General features: G+C 37.2%; 1 protein-coding gene across 1 annotated transcript in view; it reads left to right on the top strand.

Moving 5' to 3' along the window:
• Window positions 1-20,019, top strand: part of LOC149411492 (uncharacterized) — a 102,068-nt gene extending 82,049 nt beyond the window's left edge. The window contains exons 7-14 of the mRNA XM_089646940.1: window positions 6,044-6,143; window positions 7,388-7,572; window positions 10,832-11,026; window positions 12,353-12,595; window positions 13,530-13,692; window positions 14,674-14,867; window positions 15,511-15,738; window positions 16,472-20,019. Coding sequence (XP_089503066.1) covers window positions 6,044-6,143; window positions 7,388-7,572; window positions 10,832-11,026; window positions 12,353-12,595; window positions 13,530-13,692; window positions 14,674-14,867; window positions 15,511-15,738; window positions 16,472-19,273 — 4,110 coding nt within the window. The 3' untranslated portion in view covers window positions 19,274-20,019. The remainder of the gene's footprint in view (window positions 1-6,043; window positions 6,144-7,387; window positions 7,573-10,831; window positions 11,027-12,352; window positions 12,596-13,529; window positions 13,693-14,673; window positions 14,868-15,510; window positions 15,739-16,471) is intronic.
• The last annotated feature ends 232 nt before the right edge of the window (window positions 20,020-20,251 follow it).

A 20,251-nucleotide genomic window follows, 5' to 3' on the forward strand; every position in this document is an offset into this window, starting at 1 on the left:
TTGGCCTTATGGTCATGCATATGATTAAAAATGGTATGGTTTGAATCTCTTGTTATGAATTTGGCATGACGCTCTACATTTGGCTTTAATCAGGTGATATTTGTGTTGTTTGGAATTGCCCAAGTTGGTAGGTTTATTCCTTTCTTGTTGTGGTTCGATCGCAACGACTTCTCCCAGTTATCCCAAGCTCTCTGCATCCCGCTTTACCTTATTTCACTACCATCTCTGAAGAGCATCCGTTTTTCTGTTGTTACAGAAAAGAAACCAGGAACTCCTTTCCTCCACTTCCACGGCCGGCCGAACCAGTTCCTCCTCAAAGTACCAGAACCAAGGAAACCTCAAGGCGACCACCTACAGGCCTCCTACTAGATTCATAAATAGCGCAGTCGCGAGCCTGGAGCCGAGTTCTGGAAGGTTCCAAGCTCCTCTCAACGTGAACGACGCCAACTTTCAACTAGTGTACCCAGTAGCTCCCTCTCTCATCCACAGAAGAGCTGATGACTTTCAACCTCCTCAAGCGCAACAGCTCTTCGGCAGCGACTACAATAACTACGACAGACAGACTGGAAGAATTGATAAGAGTAACCATAGGGCTGAGAAATCTTTGATTCAACCCTCGCAAGAGATCTATGTTAATCACGAACCGCCACAAGAAGGAAGGGCGTTTTATAACCAATACCCCCAACAATTCCAATACGTACAGCAGCCACAGAATCAACAACAAACACAGCAGCAATATCATCAACAACAGCAAATAACACCCCAGCAATATCAACAGCAACAGCAATTAGCTCCTCAGCAGTTTCAACAACAACAGCAAATAGCTCCACAGCACTACCAACAACAACAAACACAACTGCTTCAAAGTCAGCAAGTGGCACAACAAAACCAGTACCAAGTAGTCCCACAACAGAACCAATACCAAGGAGTACAACAACAAAATCAATTGCTGCAAAATCAACAGCAAATAGTACCACAACAGCAAGTGTTGCAACATCAGTACATAGCTCAGCAAACAGTTCCCCAGTTGCTACAGAACCAACCGCAATACCAAAATCAAGAGCATTTCCAACAGCAGCCTCTTTATCAGAATCACCTAGTCCATCCTCAGTACCAAACCCAAGGTTCTTCTCTCAGCGGCCCGGCCGACCTTGAGAGAAGAAGATATGACCTTGACCTTGGCAGAGGTCAGCAGAGCGGCGGGACGTTTAGTAGATTCTCGTTCAACGCCGGCGAAACCAACTCGAACTCATATGCGCAACTCTCCTAGCCAGAGCGTTAAGCCACAACGGTAGATTATGTTAATGAAGACAAGCATTGATTAAGACCGTCCTATGCTAATTTTACAGCTATTTCTTTTAAAGTATTATTTATAATATTCATTATCTATATTTATAAATCGCTAGCCATAACCAAACAACGAGATTCAGCCATTCTGCTGCGTTATATCAGGAATCACTGAATTGTACAAAACGTATCCAACTATTTAACACTGCCATGTAAATACTATTTTAGTTGCAAAACGATGTAATATATCGCCATGCCTGTATTTGGTAGTGGCGTGACCTACTTTGGAGAAATAATGTAAATATTACACCGAATGCTGCTTTTTAATCATAGATTTTTTATTGTATTTTTTTTATAAAAAAAATATAATACACACAGTAGGTTTACGAATTATTATAAAATACCTAACAAAAACTACAGTTCTAGTTACAATTATCGATAAAATGATTATTTTTCGTCGTAATTACCACAAAGTGATATAAAATATTATACAATATATACATATTTTTAGGTGTTACAAAAAAAACTTTATATTTTTGAAAGATTATTTTTGTAGCCTCGGCGTCTTGTTACCATACTAACCCTCACTTCACTATAATATTAATGTAAGTCTTCATCATATAAAAAAATTGCTTATACGAATGAAGTTTGTGAAGCCGCGCACCACTTTGCTTTTTAATAAATAAGGTTATCATTATTATCTTATTCTTCTGGATGTTCGATTATATTAAAGAATCTTAGTGAACATTCTGCCGCATCTATTTCCCCAGGTTCTTAGCCTAACCGTATATCTCTTATACACTTTAAGCACCTGTCCATTGGTAAATGTAATTTAGAAAAAAATTATACACCCTGCACCCCTCAACCTCGCTACTGGTGTTGCATATATTATATTAAACAGGAATCTGTTTGTGTGAAGTAGCAAAACTCTCCAACGGTTAGCTCTGTTGTCATAGAAATTGTGCAGCTTTTCCCGCATTGAAATTCTGACAACTTTAGTCAATTTACATTTCATTTTGAATCAGTAGTCACTGATCGTATGTCTAATTTTATATTTATGCATTTTAAAGGAAACTTTACAATACATATTTGGTTTCAAACAAGATCAGTTTTGTTCATCGTACCGCCATTATCACGATGTTGAATTATTAATGCAAAATACAGATTATGCATCCTCAACGGAGCAACGGCTTCTTGCGCAAGTGGGCAGGTATCGGCCAACAGATGGACTATCTACCTGATTCTTATATCACCTTCCCAGTGATGCAACAAGACCATTGACCACCTGGCCGGTAACGCCAACTTTTCTTTGGGACGTTTTATGGATTTATTTGTTTTAAGAAGGCGCATGTTTATTCGTTTCATTATTTCTGTTGCAATGTTGTTTATTTTGTTAATCTTTGAGTTCTATCATTCAAATGTCATCGTCGTACATATTTGTGTGTTTTTTTTTTTAAATAAATTATTAAGCTGCTATTATTTCTTCTTCTTCATAATAAGCCTTCTGGCGTCCTGCTTTTAAGAAAGTTCTCTATTTGTCAATCGTTTGCAGCACTCTCCAAAATTTTGTCTGGTCTCCACTTTAGCAACATTTCTATATTCATTTTTCTTGCATAGGCAAGATATAGATCCATTTCAGCTAAGTCGTTTTTTGCAATGTTTGTGATGTGGTATGGAATCTAAGCCATATGTTTGTAACATGGCCATATGCCTAGCATCTTTCTTTCCATGGCGTTTAGGGCGAGTTAGTTGAACGTCTCAGCTTTGAAAATGGGCCTCCTTCAAATATCTTCAATTTTGTCGATTCTTGGTGACTCTCACCCATCCGAAGCTGGCAGTTATTTTTTGATCACTAACCCATCAATACATGTTTGTCCAGATTTCTATATTTTTCACATTCTAGAATGTCATCAGATGATATTTGAATTCCAACGGTCGTCTTTAGTTGTGTTCGGTATCCAGTATAATATCAAATTTAGATTTTGATGATTTCGGTAAAATTTGTCTTGATTCCAAATCATTCATTCATATTTCAATCTCTATATATTTCTTATAGTTATTGGTACTTTCCACTTTTTAAGAACTGTATATATCTCTTGAGGTGGCAGCGTTATTCCAACTCATCTTGTGTTATCTCTAGTTGAAAATAATAGGCGCAAATTTGTCAGTTACTGTATTTTTACTTCGCACACTTTAAGGCTACGAGATTTAACAACTAAAGTTTCCCATCCATGTGTTTCTTTATTATACAATGGATATTTAAGGTTTGCGTATTATATAAGGTCGATTATTCCCATGGATAAATAATCGACAAGCCGAAAACGTGCGGTGAAAGTTATCTGGACTAGTTTATTGAAGATATTACGAACGAATTAAAATTACATTTAAACCAGCCGTTTGTAAAATGCTTAGAGTGGCCGAGAAGAAAAAAATTCATGTGATGGATTATACAAGGACCATTAAGTTTCTTTTGAGATGTAGTTTTGTTAGTAATTGTTTTTCTGTGGATAAAAACGTGATACTTCTGTTATATTAGGTACCTACCTACTTATTCTTTTTACTAGGTACCATATTGTTAAAACTAATAACGCTATGAATAATATCTAGGATTTTTGCAGTTCTATTCATAAGCCGATCTTCGTGGATATTTTTAGTCTTCTGCTACAGCTTGCGGTGAATTTCTCTACATCCATATATTTAACATGTTTGGCATAGTTTCATGTGTAAAATAGTTTCAGCAACCCTGTTACGTTTGAGAACCGTTAACCAATATATTTAGTTTATTCTTATTGTTTACTAATTATTATGAAAAAATCACAAAGCTGACAACATCTTTTTTTAATAGAGGTGCAAAAAATTGAGTGTTTTACTTGATATTAATGCGTTAAAGTGTTGTATATAATATAAAATTGCAAGCAATGTTGTTTTTATAGACGGTTGTACAAAAGCCTATTCTGCTTTAAAACCATTTTATTTAAAGGGTTTCCGACAAATTAATTAAAATAATTTTATATTCCTGAGATTTTATCGATTTCGCTACGCGAATAAAATACTATGGATTTCATTCAATTTACATCACATTATGTAATGCTTGCCCTACGCTTTCAGCAGGTGGAAAAGATGCACTCTCCTTGTCGGCTCTCTTTCTCGTGTCGGTTTTTGTGACCAAGTCATCTTGGACAGGGTTGTGATGGGGAGTAATTCGCCAACACAGTCGCTACACATCACCAACAATAAATCTACGCAACTAACAGCGCGAGAGAAAGGTCCTTCTCCTCGGGAAAAGTGTAGAACGGTCATTACGAGAATACATTACAAAACTAAGAGATTTCATCAAATTGATTTTACATTTTTAAGGACGTTTTGGGATTTGTACGGCAATGGAAAGATACGAAGGAATCATAAGCGATTTTTACCAGTTTATGTAGTTACCATTTATTGTGATAATGTTTGTACGAAAAGAATAATTATTCGTGTAAATGTGAAAAGAATGGTGGAAGCTCCCAGCGGGTCGCGGGGTCGGAAGGTCGGAAGATCGGAAGGTTGGAAGGTCGGAGGATCAGATGGTCCGAAGGTCGGAAGGTCGGAAGGTCGGAAGGTCGGAAGGTTGGAGGATCGGAAGATTGAAAGGTCGGAGGATCGTAAGGTCGGAAGGTCGGATGATCGGAAGGTCGATAGGTCGGAGGATCGGAAGGTCGGAAGGTTGGAAGGTCGGAAGGTCGGACGATCGGAAGGTAGGAAGGTTGGGAAGGCAACAGTATTTTGCGGCCAGTAAACATATTCAGTTTTGATTTGCATTATAATAAACCTTTAACATGATAGTCGTAAGTTACTCTTAATATTTTATACTTTTGTATCTGCAATAAATAAAATAAAGAAAGTTGTATATAAAGCGAATTTTTATTTTTTTCACATATTTATATAAAATGGTTGTAAAATTACCTACTAGAAGGGCTGAAGAGCGTAGAGCAGCGTGTTATAATATTTCATCACACGGTTTCTTTTTAATAAATTATTTTATTTTCTCCTCCGTAAGCAAAAGTATAAAAGGGTTTATTGTTGTTTTGTTCTGGCTCCCCTTACGTATTTTACTGTTATCTTGTTCTGGGTCCCCATAGAGATTTCTTTGTTGAAAAATATTTGTAATCAAATTGAACATATTTAATTCATTTGATTGTCGTAAAATTTTTCATAATCCTTTAACGAATTAATTGATAGATTTCCTAATAAACTGTCCGTAAAACACGAATGTGTTATTGCTATGTCGGAACACGTGTTCATAAAAATTCTACCATTTTCGCATTTCGTCATTGTATAATATCAGGACAAACGCAGGTATATGAACACGTGTTCCGATATATTATAAATGTATTAAAATATGACTAGTAATCGGCCTGCAATCTCGTTTTTAACAGTATTTTAATAAATCAGCAATACTCATTTTATCTTCGTGTGGACCTCTGATACAGAGCAAAAATCATGCGTTCGGATTGTGCAAAAAGTCTGTCTCAGTTGCCATTCAAAACTGAACACATTTCAGGCCTCGAAAATGGCCACAAGTACAAACTACAAAAACAGAACCTCGTCTACGTAAAGTCCGTGCAGTGTCTGTTCTGCAGGTCACAAGAGTGCAAAGGGTTAACCGAAAAAAGGAAGTGAAAACCTGCGAAGTATTAACGTAACCGCCTTATATAATAAATTATTATTGGGCAAGTCCAATGTGTAAAAATAATAAGTAATGTTGTGTTTTTTTCAGTCCAAGCTCAACTGCGAAGTGCTGTATGATGATCTGGCCTTTGAAGTGAGATGGGCCGTCGCTGGAGAAAGTGTTGTTATTCAACTGGTCGCTAAATTAGGTAAGTGAACTTAACTGAAGTACGTACACGTGCCTGAAATGTACATTTTACAAGTGACTGACATCATTGGCACATTGTTAGAGTCAAGTAGTACTTAAGTTGGAAAAGACACTCCAAAATAGTTAAAAGTGCTTGCTAATTAATATGATTTTTATCTTCTTCTTTTTGTTTTAATTTCTGCCTGCATATGTGAGGTCACTATTCACTCTGCCACTCTTAAGACAATTTGTGAAACCGTGTTCTACAGGGTTTTCCAATAAGAGGTGATATTTTGATATTCAATCGTAAAAATTCAATGGTTTTGTTGTTTGTGTGGCACGTAGTTGAAATTAAACGTTGTTCAAATCAATACCATCCAAATCCGACCATAAAAAATCATTAATCATCTCTCGATAGTGCAATCCATTCAAAGTAACTGTTGCTCCAGCCTCATTTTCAAAAAAGTAAGGTCCAATGACTCCGCCGGACCAAAAACCGCACCAAACAGTCACACGTTGAAGATAAAGAGGCTTTTCAACAATAACTCTTGAGTTTTCCGAGCCCCGGATGCGACAATTTTGCTTGTTGACGAAGCCACCGAGGTGGAAATGGGCCTTATCACTCAAGATGATTTGCATTTGATTCACTCAAGTGAATTTTAATAATTTCAATGCGTAGTTGAAGCGTGTCTCGTTCCATTTTTATTAATGAAGTAGTTTTTGATTGTCAAATGTCAAAAAATGATAGCTTTAAAAGTAACATCTACCTAAATAACGGGCTATTCAAAATAACACCTCTTATTGGAAAACCCTATATTAGGGGTGAATTTAAATATTCGGGGCCTTGTTTTTCCACCAATTGGGGCCCCCATCCGTTGATTTTGGTCGCCACCTCAAGTCTGGAGCCTCTAAATAGGCATCTGAAAAATAATTCCTGACTCAGTGCTGAAACCGTCAAACGTAACAGACGCATGAATGCCAATGACGAGTTTTGATTAGGATATAAGATTTCATTTAAATGTGTTAACTGTTTTGGAGCTCATGGTACCGCCATCTCAATAAAGGTGCCAGATGATGGAGCAAAGAACTGGAGTCATTGATCCATCTGGCACTAGTTTACATCTGGAAACACGTGTCCAATACAAATGCATGGCATTTACCATGTGAGAACGAACCGTTATAATAATAATAATAAAAATCGGTATTTTGGACTGTTTTGTGCAAATACTGTCCAGTTAGGCATAATGAAATGTGATGTAATTCCAGAGGACGGTGAATACATGTCTTTCGGCATCTCCGGTGAAGAGGATCACAGCCGCATGGTGGGAGCTGATGTTGCGGTGGCCTGGGTGGACAGAGCCACCCTCAAGGGGTACGCTGCAGATTACTTCCTGGATGCGAAGAGTCAGTGCGCTGGACAGAGAGGCAGTTGCCCTGATGACCGACTCGCGGTGAGGAACCAATCAATCTACCTTACCTTTTAATTTAATTGTTCCATTATTAATTTCGAAACAAACAGTAATAACAGGCTCGGTACCAATGACATAACTATATGAAGTATCTGGAGTGATTGTATCTATTTTAAAAAATCTACCTAGTTACACCATCTCTCGGGCTGACTAGTAGCCAATTTCAAATATTTTTTTTTTGGTTTGACTGAGGATTAAACCTCCCTCCCCGGAGACTGGAGTCGGCTGCTAACATCTAAGAGAAATTCTAATTGGATAGCATCGACATTTATTTCGTATAGTAATTGCTGTACATTTTTAAATATAATGTCACCCAATTTCAGAAACTGCTTGTGCGTGCATGAGTGCCACCTAAAGTAGTTAATAGAATGCACAGTCATCGACAACGAGTCCATCTGCTAAGTTTCAGCTCGATCGGATATCGGGAAGTAGGTTAATTTCCACTTCAAAGATTCCATTTCATTAATTAATTTTTTAATTCATTAATTCTAAAAAAGAAAATCTAAATTGAAACAGATGTATTTAAAAGAATATGTGATGTCACTGGTGTGCATGTGTATGTGTACCTACCTAAATGTATGCATTGTGTTAAGTAGTTGTGAGTTTTGAGTGCGCATTGATTAAGTTACCTGTAATGTTTTTTCTTAAATGACGGTAGGGAGTCAAAAAATTGTCGAAAGTCTAGTTGGGGTAAAGATTTTTGAATGTTTGGAGAACACTCGAAATTTTGTAAGTTTGCTGCAGCGTTTGTTTTGTTGTTCAATGTGGAAAATGTTTGGTGTGACGGGTATGTTTGGTTGTATTTTAAGGTTAGTGTAAGATGGGAGTTCAGGGCAGTCTATTCCATCAAATTTATGTTTACTTTACAAGGTAGGCTTTGAGGAGTGCTGTAATGAGCAAGAGTAGTTGGGCTGTAGGCTGCTTAAAAAGGTGACAATGAAATTTGGACAGTAGAAAAAAATTCCAAAGTCTAGAAGTTGTCATTATTATTCTTTCCCGCCATTTAGTATGTTTTAGATTTATTTATTATTCTATTTTGTGAATGTGATGCCGCAATGGCTCCTTGTACTTGTCACAGTATAATTCACATATTATCTATTGTAAAAATACAAAGGATTGGAAGGAAAGTAAAGGTTAATAGAAGAGAAGATTGATTAACGCAATGCCATGAAGCACTCAGAAAAAGCAATTAATGAAAAACCTATCGCTAATAACAAACAAATTAAACGAAGCAAGACTAGCGGTGCATTGTGGGGTTCTGATATCTACCATGAAGTATGGGGCTGAGGGTTTGGTTTGAGGTGTGGAAAGTAAAAACAGTGATCGCGTTGAATAACCACGTATGGTCGAATTACGATCCGAAATTTTGCATGGTGATCGAAGAATAAAGAAATGGTAGTTAGGAGAATATTAAAATTACTACACGTAAGTTGATAGAGAAATAAGTTGCGGATATACCAGGACCAGAAGGACAAAGTATGTTGAAGTAAAATGTTGGATTAGGTCCCACAGATTCCAACAAAAACACATTTTGAGACTCAACGTGACTTACAAAAATGATAACATTTTATATTGTATGTAGTTGATGAAGTTAACATCTAAAGTACAGTATACTGAGTTGTGCAAAACCAATCATTATTACGAAACATATTTCAACTTTGACTTATGTTCGCATGCTCATAAAATGAGTTACGAAAAAGGCGTTTATTTTCAATCATTAAAACTAATCCAAAAAGATCCATTGAATTCAAGTTGACGTAACCCAGTTTCGGTCGATTTGGATTAATGTAATTGATTTCATTTTGCAGAACGTGGGAAGGAGATTGCATTTGAAAAGTAATTACATACTTAAATGGCGAAGGCTCCACCCCATTATGAAATAATCGATCTGCAGATATCGATCGTCGGCGGTCAGAAATAAACTATTTAGTTTAGTTCGCTTTCATTTCATCGATTTCTGATAAAATAGCTTATTCATTTCGAAAGTTTTTTGTCCAAGCCATCAATTTGCACTATTTTTATTGATTAATTTGATATTTTAGAAAAAAAGAGTTACATCACTAAGTATAATGTAGGAGAAAATAAAACAAACAAACAAACATACGTTGTTCCTGCACGTCACGCAAAGAATTTTGGCAGATTAAATTATTTTTTAATGTGATACCGTGTAAGAGACCCAACCCCAACTGTCGATGGTATGCCCATTTGGGGATATTGTTAGATTGAAGGGTTTGGTGGAGGAGAAGGATATGGAAAAGTGGAAGGTTGGAAAGTGCCAAGACATTCAGATATAGAAATAGCTATGGAAATTTTCAGCAAACGTTTCGATTTTTGAACGGATCTCGTTCTTGTGTTAATAAGTTATATGCATCCAACTTTCTTACCTCTTTATCTTTATTACTCTTGTAACAATAATAATTGGAAATTTTGTATAGCTCCGTTTTTGTGAAAAATCACCTCGAGGACGCTGTACAATTTATTATGAGTTCCTAGGCTCTACCTAATGTTATTATTTATAAACAGATACATAAAAACGTCCTCACCTGGCAGGGCACTTCAGATAAACACACTTTTATTCATAAGTTTACGACACGTAGAGGGCACTATAGTAAAAACAATGGACGTTGATTTTACAATTGCTATTTTACTCTGTATTACTAATGATATTACATTTATTAGAATATAGAGGCAAAAGTAGAGTTGATATTTATTTTAAAAGACTGTAGAATTTAGGACTCTTTAGGATTTTTATGAAACAACCTTAAAATTCTTAGTTGTTTTAATTTTTACAAATTTAGTTATTTACGTCTGTTTAAAAATGTGAGTTTTAAGTTTTATCTCTGAATTTTGTCGAGTTTGTGATCATTCTTAAATCATGTGGCAGTCCATTCCAGGCTTTAGGTCCTGAAACTTCGAAAGCAGGCTTACCGGACTTAGTATCTGGTGTGCGTTTTGGTTCCTTCCGATAGCTGATGACGCTGCTGTCCTAAGGGTTGACTAGGCTAGTTGATAAGGCATCTCGTAAACACACAGACCCTGCATATTGAAATATGTAAAAGATGTAATCTAATAAAAACAGAACGGGAACGAAACAGAACATGAAAAATAAAAGGTTAGGTTAGGTTAGAGATGGTAAGTTATTTTTTTAACTTTTCTCCAGTGTTCTGTTTTGTCACGGAACCGTAAAATAACATTGTTTTGCTGCTTGCCCACCTTCATAATGATGTATTTTGTCTCACAGGAAAAGAGCAACTCAGTCCGTCTGCTGAACGCGGCCATGGTGAACGGCTACTCCATCGTGACATACCAGCGGCCGCTGAAGGCAGCGGACGAGCTCGACAAGCCGGTCTTCCACGACAAGCCGCAGCCCATCGTGTGGGCCGTGGGGCCTCTGAACTCCAGGCAGGAGGTGTCATACCACACACACTTCACCAAGGTAACATTCAACTATTATTATTTACATGTATCCTTGTTATGTTCTGTGCTCCTGGTCTAGTGAGGTACACACCAGCTAAAGTATTCCCTCATGTTGGAGAGAGTTCAGAAGAAATTTAACAGTTTTCTCTATTTGAGGGAGTATAACGTATGGCTACTATTCGTGGCCATATCCTACCGATTTTCTCTTGGATACACGGAGAAAAATGAGTATTGGTAATTTATTAAGAATCTCTTAAAAGCATTCGTAATTTGGTTAAAAACGGAATTGCAGGACCTGATCGAATTAATTGATAGTTTTATTACGATGTCGGAACATTATTTCATAAGAATCCTAATATTGTCGCATTTCGTCATTATACGAGTATATTCCGATATATTATAAGTAATATACTAAGGACGGGTTGTTTCGTAGAATTTGAACAATTCATCAAATTTCAATGTTGATTTTCGGGTTCTGTTTTTGTTTGTCCTACTTAAGAAAAAAGTGACAAAATAAAATATCTAGGAATCATAATAAAACGTAACCTCAGATGGACATATTATATCAAACACATCACAAATAAACTCCTCAAAACAAGACACATTTTCCTGAACATAATAAACATATTTAAACTAAAACAATATATTATGGAGTTTGCCAATCCATTAAAGAATACGGTATCATTGCTTAGGGAGGAACAACAAACTCAGCTATCGGTCATATGGAAATTACAACAATATAACAATATAGAATGATTGAGAGTATTATACATAAGCCAAATATACATAAAGACACTACTTAACTACAAGTTTGACCAAAAAAACTAAATTTCAACAAACACAAACGAATAATAATAGACCAGTTAGATGAGCGTACATACAAAACATAAAATTTCCATCGATAAACCAAGCTTTGGACAAAGATACCACCATGATACCACAAATACCAGGCAATAAAAGCATTGAACAATCTGACACTCGACACAAAAAATGAGGGAAACAAAACCACAAACAAAATTAAGATATGGATTAGAACAAAAAAGGCTATACTACAAAATAAATTTACCTTAAAAGAGTAAAAAATATACCTACATAGTACACATATTATACAGAACCGACCATCAATTATATACATATCGCTTAGTTTTTATAAACCCCTTAATTATTTTATTTTTACTATGTTACTTTATTTCATTTTATTTTATAAAACGGAAGTCCTGCGTTCGATCCCCAGTTGATACCGTTTACTATTTAAAAATACATATTATGGAGAACGACAAAATAAACCCTCGAAATAAGGAAAAGTCTACTTTTTAATAACGAAATGTATATTATATTTTTCCAGGCTGATAAGTTTTTGGACTTCGGTCGCCCCCCAGCGTGGAACTGCCCCATGCCAGAGATGGACGAAGTCGGGGAGATGACGGAGACGATCAGGAAAAGCAGTGGCCGCCAGCCAGCCAGCAGTGCCAGCAAACCTGTCAACAATGGCCAGTATCTGGTGGAGACGTCGTCCAACGATAGAGGAGGCAGCAAATTCCAAGTCGATCAATATGACAGCGATATCAGCGAAACTACAAGATATAAGGTAAAAAAAAAACTTATTGACATAACAGAAGCGTAGTAAATATTTACACAAAAATAGATGTTCGATTAATACTATTAGGGACGACAGGTTAGTATTCAAAACATTGTGGTATCCGGCTTTTGAGGCTTTCAAATAACGGATTTACTAGAAGCACTGTTTTCCGAAATTAACTGAGAGCAGCGTAAAAACGTTGATAATTATTAAGTCAGGAATAAAATAAAAATGGAGGGCAACTGTATTATAGTGTCTCCAGGATCTCAAGAAGCTATTACATTCTACATATCTGCCTTGATGATGGCCACTACAAGGCTGACGAAAAGTTGAAAAAAAGGCTTATTTTTATCTCACTGTAGGAGCCATTTTATTAAAAAGCAAGCTACCCCGCTTAAAAAGCATTTAAACATTTTTATTCCTCATGTTGGTATTTCGCACTAACTATTGATCTGTTGTTGTTCTGATTTCTAATGTCAAATTCGAATTGCTGTCAATATGGCATCAGACGTCAAAGCGTCGTAGATATCGTTTTTCTGTAATTATTATTGGTAAATAACTAATCTAATACCATAATTAGGCTAATTAGATTGCTTTTTAGTTTATTTAATTTGCGCAATGGCAAATAGTGTAATGTGTGTTTTGTTATCAAACTTACAATAACCAACTGGATGGAAGATTAATTTCTTCAAAAACTGTTATTCATTGTGTACTTCATTTTACAGTTTTGTGCCTATTTATGCTAAAATCTAATTTAATATGGAGTATTTCATCGTTGCACAATCAAGTGCGACTCATTTAAAGAGTAGGATTAATAACATAAGGGTGTTCATGGTACAATGTCAATTTATAAATGAGGATTATCCATAAATTGCCGGCCTGTGATGAAATGACGTTGATGGCTAATTGGTTTGTTTTAATATTTATGTTTGTTGTATTTCAGGAGCAAGCCACAAGGAAACCTCGCCCAGTGCCAACTCCCAGGCCAGCCCCCAAGAACAATGCCTGGGAGATCCCTCCAATCAACTGCTATGAACCTGAAGATGGAGTGTTCTACGCACAGATGGGACCCACCGGAGGCAAGCAGGGATATTCCGCCATTACCGGTAATTTAACCTAGCCTAACTATATAAATAAATGTGCCGCTATTTTTACAGCATGACCCAGATGCAATGATAGACATATTTTATGGCATTATAAGAAGTAAACTGGAGTATGCTAGTTGTTAGTGGTGTATGGACTCCGCACCAAACTAATACGCTGGAACAAATCTAGAAAAAAATACTCAGGTATATATATGTGGACGCATGAAACTTATCCCAGGTTCATGCACCATATGGACTTACTTGAGGCAACAAGTAGATTAAGCCTAGAAACCAGGTGTTATGAAAGTCTTGCAATACTTAGTTTTAATATAATACATGACTATTGTTAGCCCATTCCTCTTTCGAATGCTATGACTTGTACGTGCCTTAAAACTTCAGTCATAGTAGACGCTACTGTTTAAGATACCACAATGTTCTAGCGCAGAGAAGTATGGCAAGAGGAATGGTGCTTTTGAATCGAATTTTTAAAACAATGGCTGCTATATATAATGTTATTGGGATATATTTAATTAATCTTTAAATAATTTTAAAACTTTTTGTATACTGACCTTCCCAAATGTTAAGAATGTTAAAATGTGAAAATCTTGTACTGTAAATGGATAAATTGAACCATTATTATTTGTTACAATAAAAAAGCAAGCAATTTATTTATATCTCTTTATTATGTATTTATTTAACAACTGGCTGTACCCCGCTACTGATTGCTGTGGCTCTGTCTGTGTGTGCAGATAGAGAAACAGTAGCATGTGTTGCTTTTATATCAGACAGATGGTGCTGTCTTTTTAAAAAAAAAGCATGTTTTAACCTGTCACGGGTGACATCTATATGATATAGGCACATAAGAACACATGGATATTCGAATTCAAAATTGTGTCATAATTTCAAAGCAATCGGTGAAAAACTTTCAGAGATTTACGATTTTAAACAAACGAACATTTACATTTTTATTTACATAGATATGATATGTCTATAACTTTCTAGGTCATGTTGGCTGGGGAATCTCTTGGTACATAAATGGTTTGCTGATTCCTGAGATCAACGTGGTCAGAGGCAAGACCTACACCTTTGTGGTGGAGGGCGGGATAGATCCCAACGTGCCGGCGCGCTACCACCCCTTTTACATCACTGACGACCCGCAAGGAGGCTACGAACATAAAACAGACGAGGAAAGGGCAGTAAGTGTCTACCTACTTTTACAATAATTATATATTTGAACATTTTTATAATGCTGTTTTTGTGAAAAATCACTTCGAGGGCACTTTGCAATGAAAATTTTGTGCTGGCAAGAATGGTAAGTAAAATCTTATAGAATTTAATATTTGAAAGATACAAGTGTGTCTGATTACGACTGAAAGGGATTGAAAATGATAATCTAGTCTCCTTCATTGGAGGCAATCTTACCAACAGGCTATCCATTAACATGTTTAATGTAACCTTAAGTGACCAGCTCAAGCATGGGGCATAAAAGCCAGAGTTATGTTAGCCTCTCAGAAACTGAACGTCCTGTACCGGGCCTGTAGATACCTTAATAGTACACAACTACTAAGCTACTAGCCTGTACAAAACGCTTGTACGCCTCACTGTTGAATTTGGCAGCCACCTCTGGACAGAGAAAGATACCTTTGATTGATAAATCCAAGACTTAAGCTAAAATATTAAGGGCCGATATTTCAGTGTACTCAGGAATGTTAGGAATGTTGAAACCTACACGATAGCAACTGGATGATCGTAAATATCTCTCAAACCGAGCTTAAAATGCAACAGGAACAAAGGCCCAAAATCAAACAAATTAATAACAACATAACCTCACTCTTCCAGAACATTAAGATCTTTGCGGGAGTGCAAGAGAACCGTCGTGGCGATGTGATTCCCACGGGCGTAGGCCGACTCTGCAACTGGACGCCGGACATAGACGGACCCGGGGCTGACGAGTACGGCTCCTTCGGGGCCTACCAACGCTCCCTCACGCTGCAGTGTGACCAGGGAGAGCCAGGAGTGGTCACATGGACTCCCGGGAAACATACGCCCGATACTGTATACTATCAGGTATGGAATTATAAAGATATTTTTTGGATGCTGAACGTGGCCTTCCTTACTTTTACAGTGTGACCAAAAACTGCTAAAGGTCCCCAAAATAGCTACTTATATACAGCATAAAACTATTAGCTGCCTGACTGGCCTGTCTGTGGCTGAGTTGGCATCGCGTCTGGTTCTCACCCAGGCCTTATGCTCACGGCAGGCATCACGACACAAGCAAAATTTTCCACTTACTGTGGTGGTAGTAGGAGATTTTCAAATATTGTTAGGTTATTCAAAACCCGGGAATGTTGGTTTTTCTTTAAAAAAAATTTTCATAATTTTAAATCCACCATCCAAATATTTATTTTATTCATGTGTATAATATAACATTATCTAATTGGTTGTAGAAGTACAGTGATACATTTAGTATGGAGTGCCAAAAATCTTGTAAACTCACTGAAGGTTTCAAAGAATATGTCGAATTTGTCATTTAACTTATTTAGATAGCGGTGAAACCCTGTAACCCTGCCCATGGGTGAATTCTGATTCTGCTAATCAACGGTGAAGAGTCTTATAAGATGAATGTTGACGAAGCCAGGAATGCGTGCCAGAGTTGGAGGGCGTTTCATCTTCTCTCTCTATCCCTCTGGAGAAATGACATTGTGGCTAGTTGTTGGCTTATTTTTCCCAAATTTGGCACATTTTCCAATTAGTTTTTGTTAAAAAGAACCTGTATAATCTTTGTTCAATTTCCTTTCAGTGCTTTACTCACCGCTATTTGGGCTGGAAAATCAATGTCCTCGATTCCTGTGAGTCTTCCGCCGAAGCCAGCGAGGTCAAGGAGACCTTTACCTCTCCCGATCGCATCTCCACTGATGATGATATCAGCGATGATCTAGTCTCTCGACCTTCCATCAGAGTTGCCACGAGAGTCAAGCCAGACAACAGCTTCGCCGAACAGCAAAAAGATTCATCGAAACAAAACTCAGATAACCCAAATCTTATCAATTCCGCCGGTAACAGAGTCACGATCAGAGAAATCGCTGGCAAACCTAAAGATAACATCATCATCGGCGAATCGGGCAATTCTTTCTCTGGAGATTTGAAAATGGTTTCTCCCGAACAGAATCCTAGACCTGAACTCAGTAATAATAATAATATCAATAGACCTGATATCAATATCCCTATCTCGCAAAACCAGTTCAAACAAGTGATTGATTTTGAATCTAATCAGCAAAATAATAACCAGAGGGATGAGGCATTTGAAAGGCATCCTGTTTATCATCATAGTACTCCAGCCTCTAATAATGGAAACAATAATAATAAAGATCAAGGAAATCAGCAAAGGATTCCAAACAAGAATATCAACAATGAAGAGTTTCAGATGGATGTTAAGAACGCCCCAACTCATTTGGCTCTGCAAAGCAATCAGAAACCCATGACATTGCAGACATTCATGAGGCCTCATGGAAAACCACCAATGATGGGGAATAATAATATGTATTTTAGAAGACCATCTCCTCAGGAAATGAGATTGAGAAGACCAGGAATGCAGAAGCCGATGATGAACATGCCAAACAGAATGCCGCCTCCTTTCATGATGGGACAACCCAATTTCATGTCTCCACACAAGATGTATAAAAATCCTCCTTTTAACAGACCTCCCATCAACGGTTTTGGAAGACTTCCAATTGTGATGCCACAAGGAATGAAACCAGGAATGAGCAATAATAATAACATTGCCATGAAAAATGGCAATATCAATGGTATGAATAACAACAACAATGGTATGATTAACAACAACAATGGCATGAATAACAACAACAATGGCATGCATTTCAGTAACAACAATGGAATCGGACAGAAATATAACAACGGACATGGTAATGGAAGTGGAAACAAGTCTCCCAATGGACAATCCATCATTTTGGGAAAACCCTCTCTGAATGCTCAAACACTTACTTTGGGACAGCCCACCATCATTGGCCAGCAAGTTGTAAAGTCCCAGATGTCTCTGCCACCAGCACAAGATAACTCCGATCAGTTGAATCTCCCCATTACTTACGTGAACAAGCCTGGACAGATCATCATGGGTAAACCCATGGATAACCCCATTCCTTTAGACCAGCAAATGATGCCTACCAAACACCACATTGCGTATACCAACTTCCGATCAGCCAGCACTACTCCAAAGACACACACTTCCAGCAGTAAAATTGATATTGTTCATGCCGTATCAGGAATAGAAGAATCATCTAGAAGTCCGGCAAATATCACTCCATCTGAACTCATGAATTCTTCAGCCAATCCACCTGAAAATCAGATAACTTTGACTCCAGCTGTTAACACCGGTTTCAAACCCGATTCAGTTGTCATCGAAGGAGGTTTTAAACCGATCATCCGAGAGCCATTGCTGTCCGGACAAGATAGAATTACCGACTATGATGACGATACAGATTCTAATAGAAGAAATGATTCAGAAAGCTCTGAATCGGAAGAAGAAGAAGAACCTAATAACCAGCTGATCAATAATGATTTCTATGAAAAACAATTGACGCAATCATTCGAGCCAATGTTTATCCCATCTCCACCAGATCGTCACATCCAAAGGCTGCAGAATGGTACCAATAATAATGATAGCAATAAGAGATTAGAGTATGTTGAGATTGGTCCGAGGCCCGTGTATGTTTTCCCCGAATCTAAATCTAATTCAGATAGCAAGAAGACATTAGATGATATGACAATGGCTGCAGATCGTGTCGATGCGTATTATCTTCCACCCATTAACAAAGCTAGACCCGTTATGGCCGAGCAACCTGATGATATCGAACTCCCAGCTGGTACTGTTGTTTCATACGATGGTCACACTGTTTCTGACATGTCTTTGACAAGTCCACAGAAAACCGCAGCGGGAAAATACTCGAGCAAATTATCAAGCAATTCAGAACTCTTGACGAAGACTCCGCAATTCGGTCCTTTTAAAGGAGAAATCCCAAGTTTGATACAAGGACAAATCGGCTCTACGGTACAGGTAACAAAATTACAATCAGTAAGCAACAGTCACAACTTCCCAGGAAGTATTAATCAGAATTTCAAAGGCGGTAATAGCAATACTGCCTCAAAAGCGACGCATTTAACTCTGGTGAATTCATTTGACGGTCATGAAGAAACGAAAAATGTTAATAGTGATGCTGAATACGACGCATCTGAAATCCACGAAGAGATCTACGATGAGGTTAAAGAAGATGATGAAGAAGAGGAAGAAATTAAGAAGGTTAAGAGAGAAGTTCATCATATGTCTGATCACACCGATGAACCAAAACCTGAGCCAGAACCCGGACACGATCATGATCATTCCACGCACGATCATGATCATTCTATGCACGATCATGATCATTCTATGCACGACCATGACCATTCCGGCCACGACCATTCTCATCATGACCACTCCAACAGTAACAGTTCGCAGTCAAGTCAAAAAGCCAATTCTGCTGTCAAAACCTTCACACATTTCATGCTCCTTCCATTATGTATCCTTAGTTCCATGTTTGTATATTGTTAACTATAACTATCTATAAGTTTGTTATAATAATCCATTGAGATAGAATCTCTTGATAGGCTATCGGGTATGTTAAATGTGGCATGGTAATTATACCGGCTGTGCCAGTAGGTCATTTTTTTTGTCAACCAGGCTCCTCCAATCACGGTAATGCGCTGCAAAGAGAGTCGCGGATACTTCTGACATTTCGGACACATCAGTTCAACCAAGCCACTTTGCTAGTGATCGTAAACTTCTCGTTCGAGTTCAAATTTTTTTGTCAGAGACTTTTCATTTAGTGTTCCAAGGTAGCCAATCTACCCATTCTAAATCAATGGAATAAAATTACAATAATATTTTTGTGAAGCTTGCCATTTGCCGAGTGCAAATAATTATTGATTTGTATTTAATTCTAACTAAAATATTACTTTGGTAAAATGACTGTGGTCGACGTATTTTTGAAGTTGATTTTACAAAGAGAACTGTGAAATTCATGTTGAATAGCAATGCAACTAAAACTGTTTTATTTTGGAAATATGTTTTATAGCGCTCTATAAGCTTATTTTCCACAAAACTACTGAATGTATTTTATAAACAAATTATTTATAAGAAGCACTTTTATACTCCTGTTTATTATTTTGGGTTACCAATATTGTTCTGGATAGGAAGAATGTGGATCTTGTTGGATTGGACATCTTTTGTAAATACGCTTATGAATTAATTAAAGTAATTAAAAATTATACCAAATTTTTTATTATTGTAAGAACTTAACTACACAGATTATTACGCACATACAATTTTTTGGGAGTTAATGACATATTCTATGCTCATATATAGATTATGGGCTTTACTATTAAACTTTTCGATTTGGCAGGCGGTTATGGGAACCGCCACCCTGGAAACCATTTATTGGATAACCAACACCTCTGCCATAGGTCAGTCCAAGTGAACGCTACGTTTGGTGACTTAGCAGGGGTGCCCAGGCTCAGGATGCGTCTGTCA

Source organism: Hesperophylax consimilis, chromosome 25 (assembly GCF_061612785.1).
Source record: "Hesperophylax consimilis isolate HC1 chromosome 25, BYU_Hcon_1.0, whole genome shotgun sequence".
Taxonomy (NCBI): Eukaryota; Metazoa; Arthropoda; class Insecta; order Trichoptera; family Limnephilidae; genus Hesperophylax; species Hesperophylax consimilis.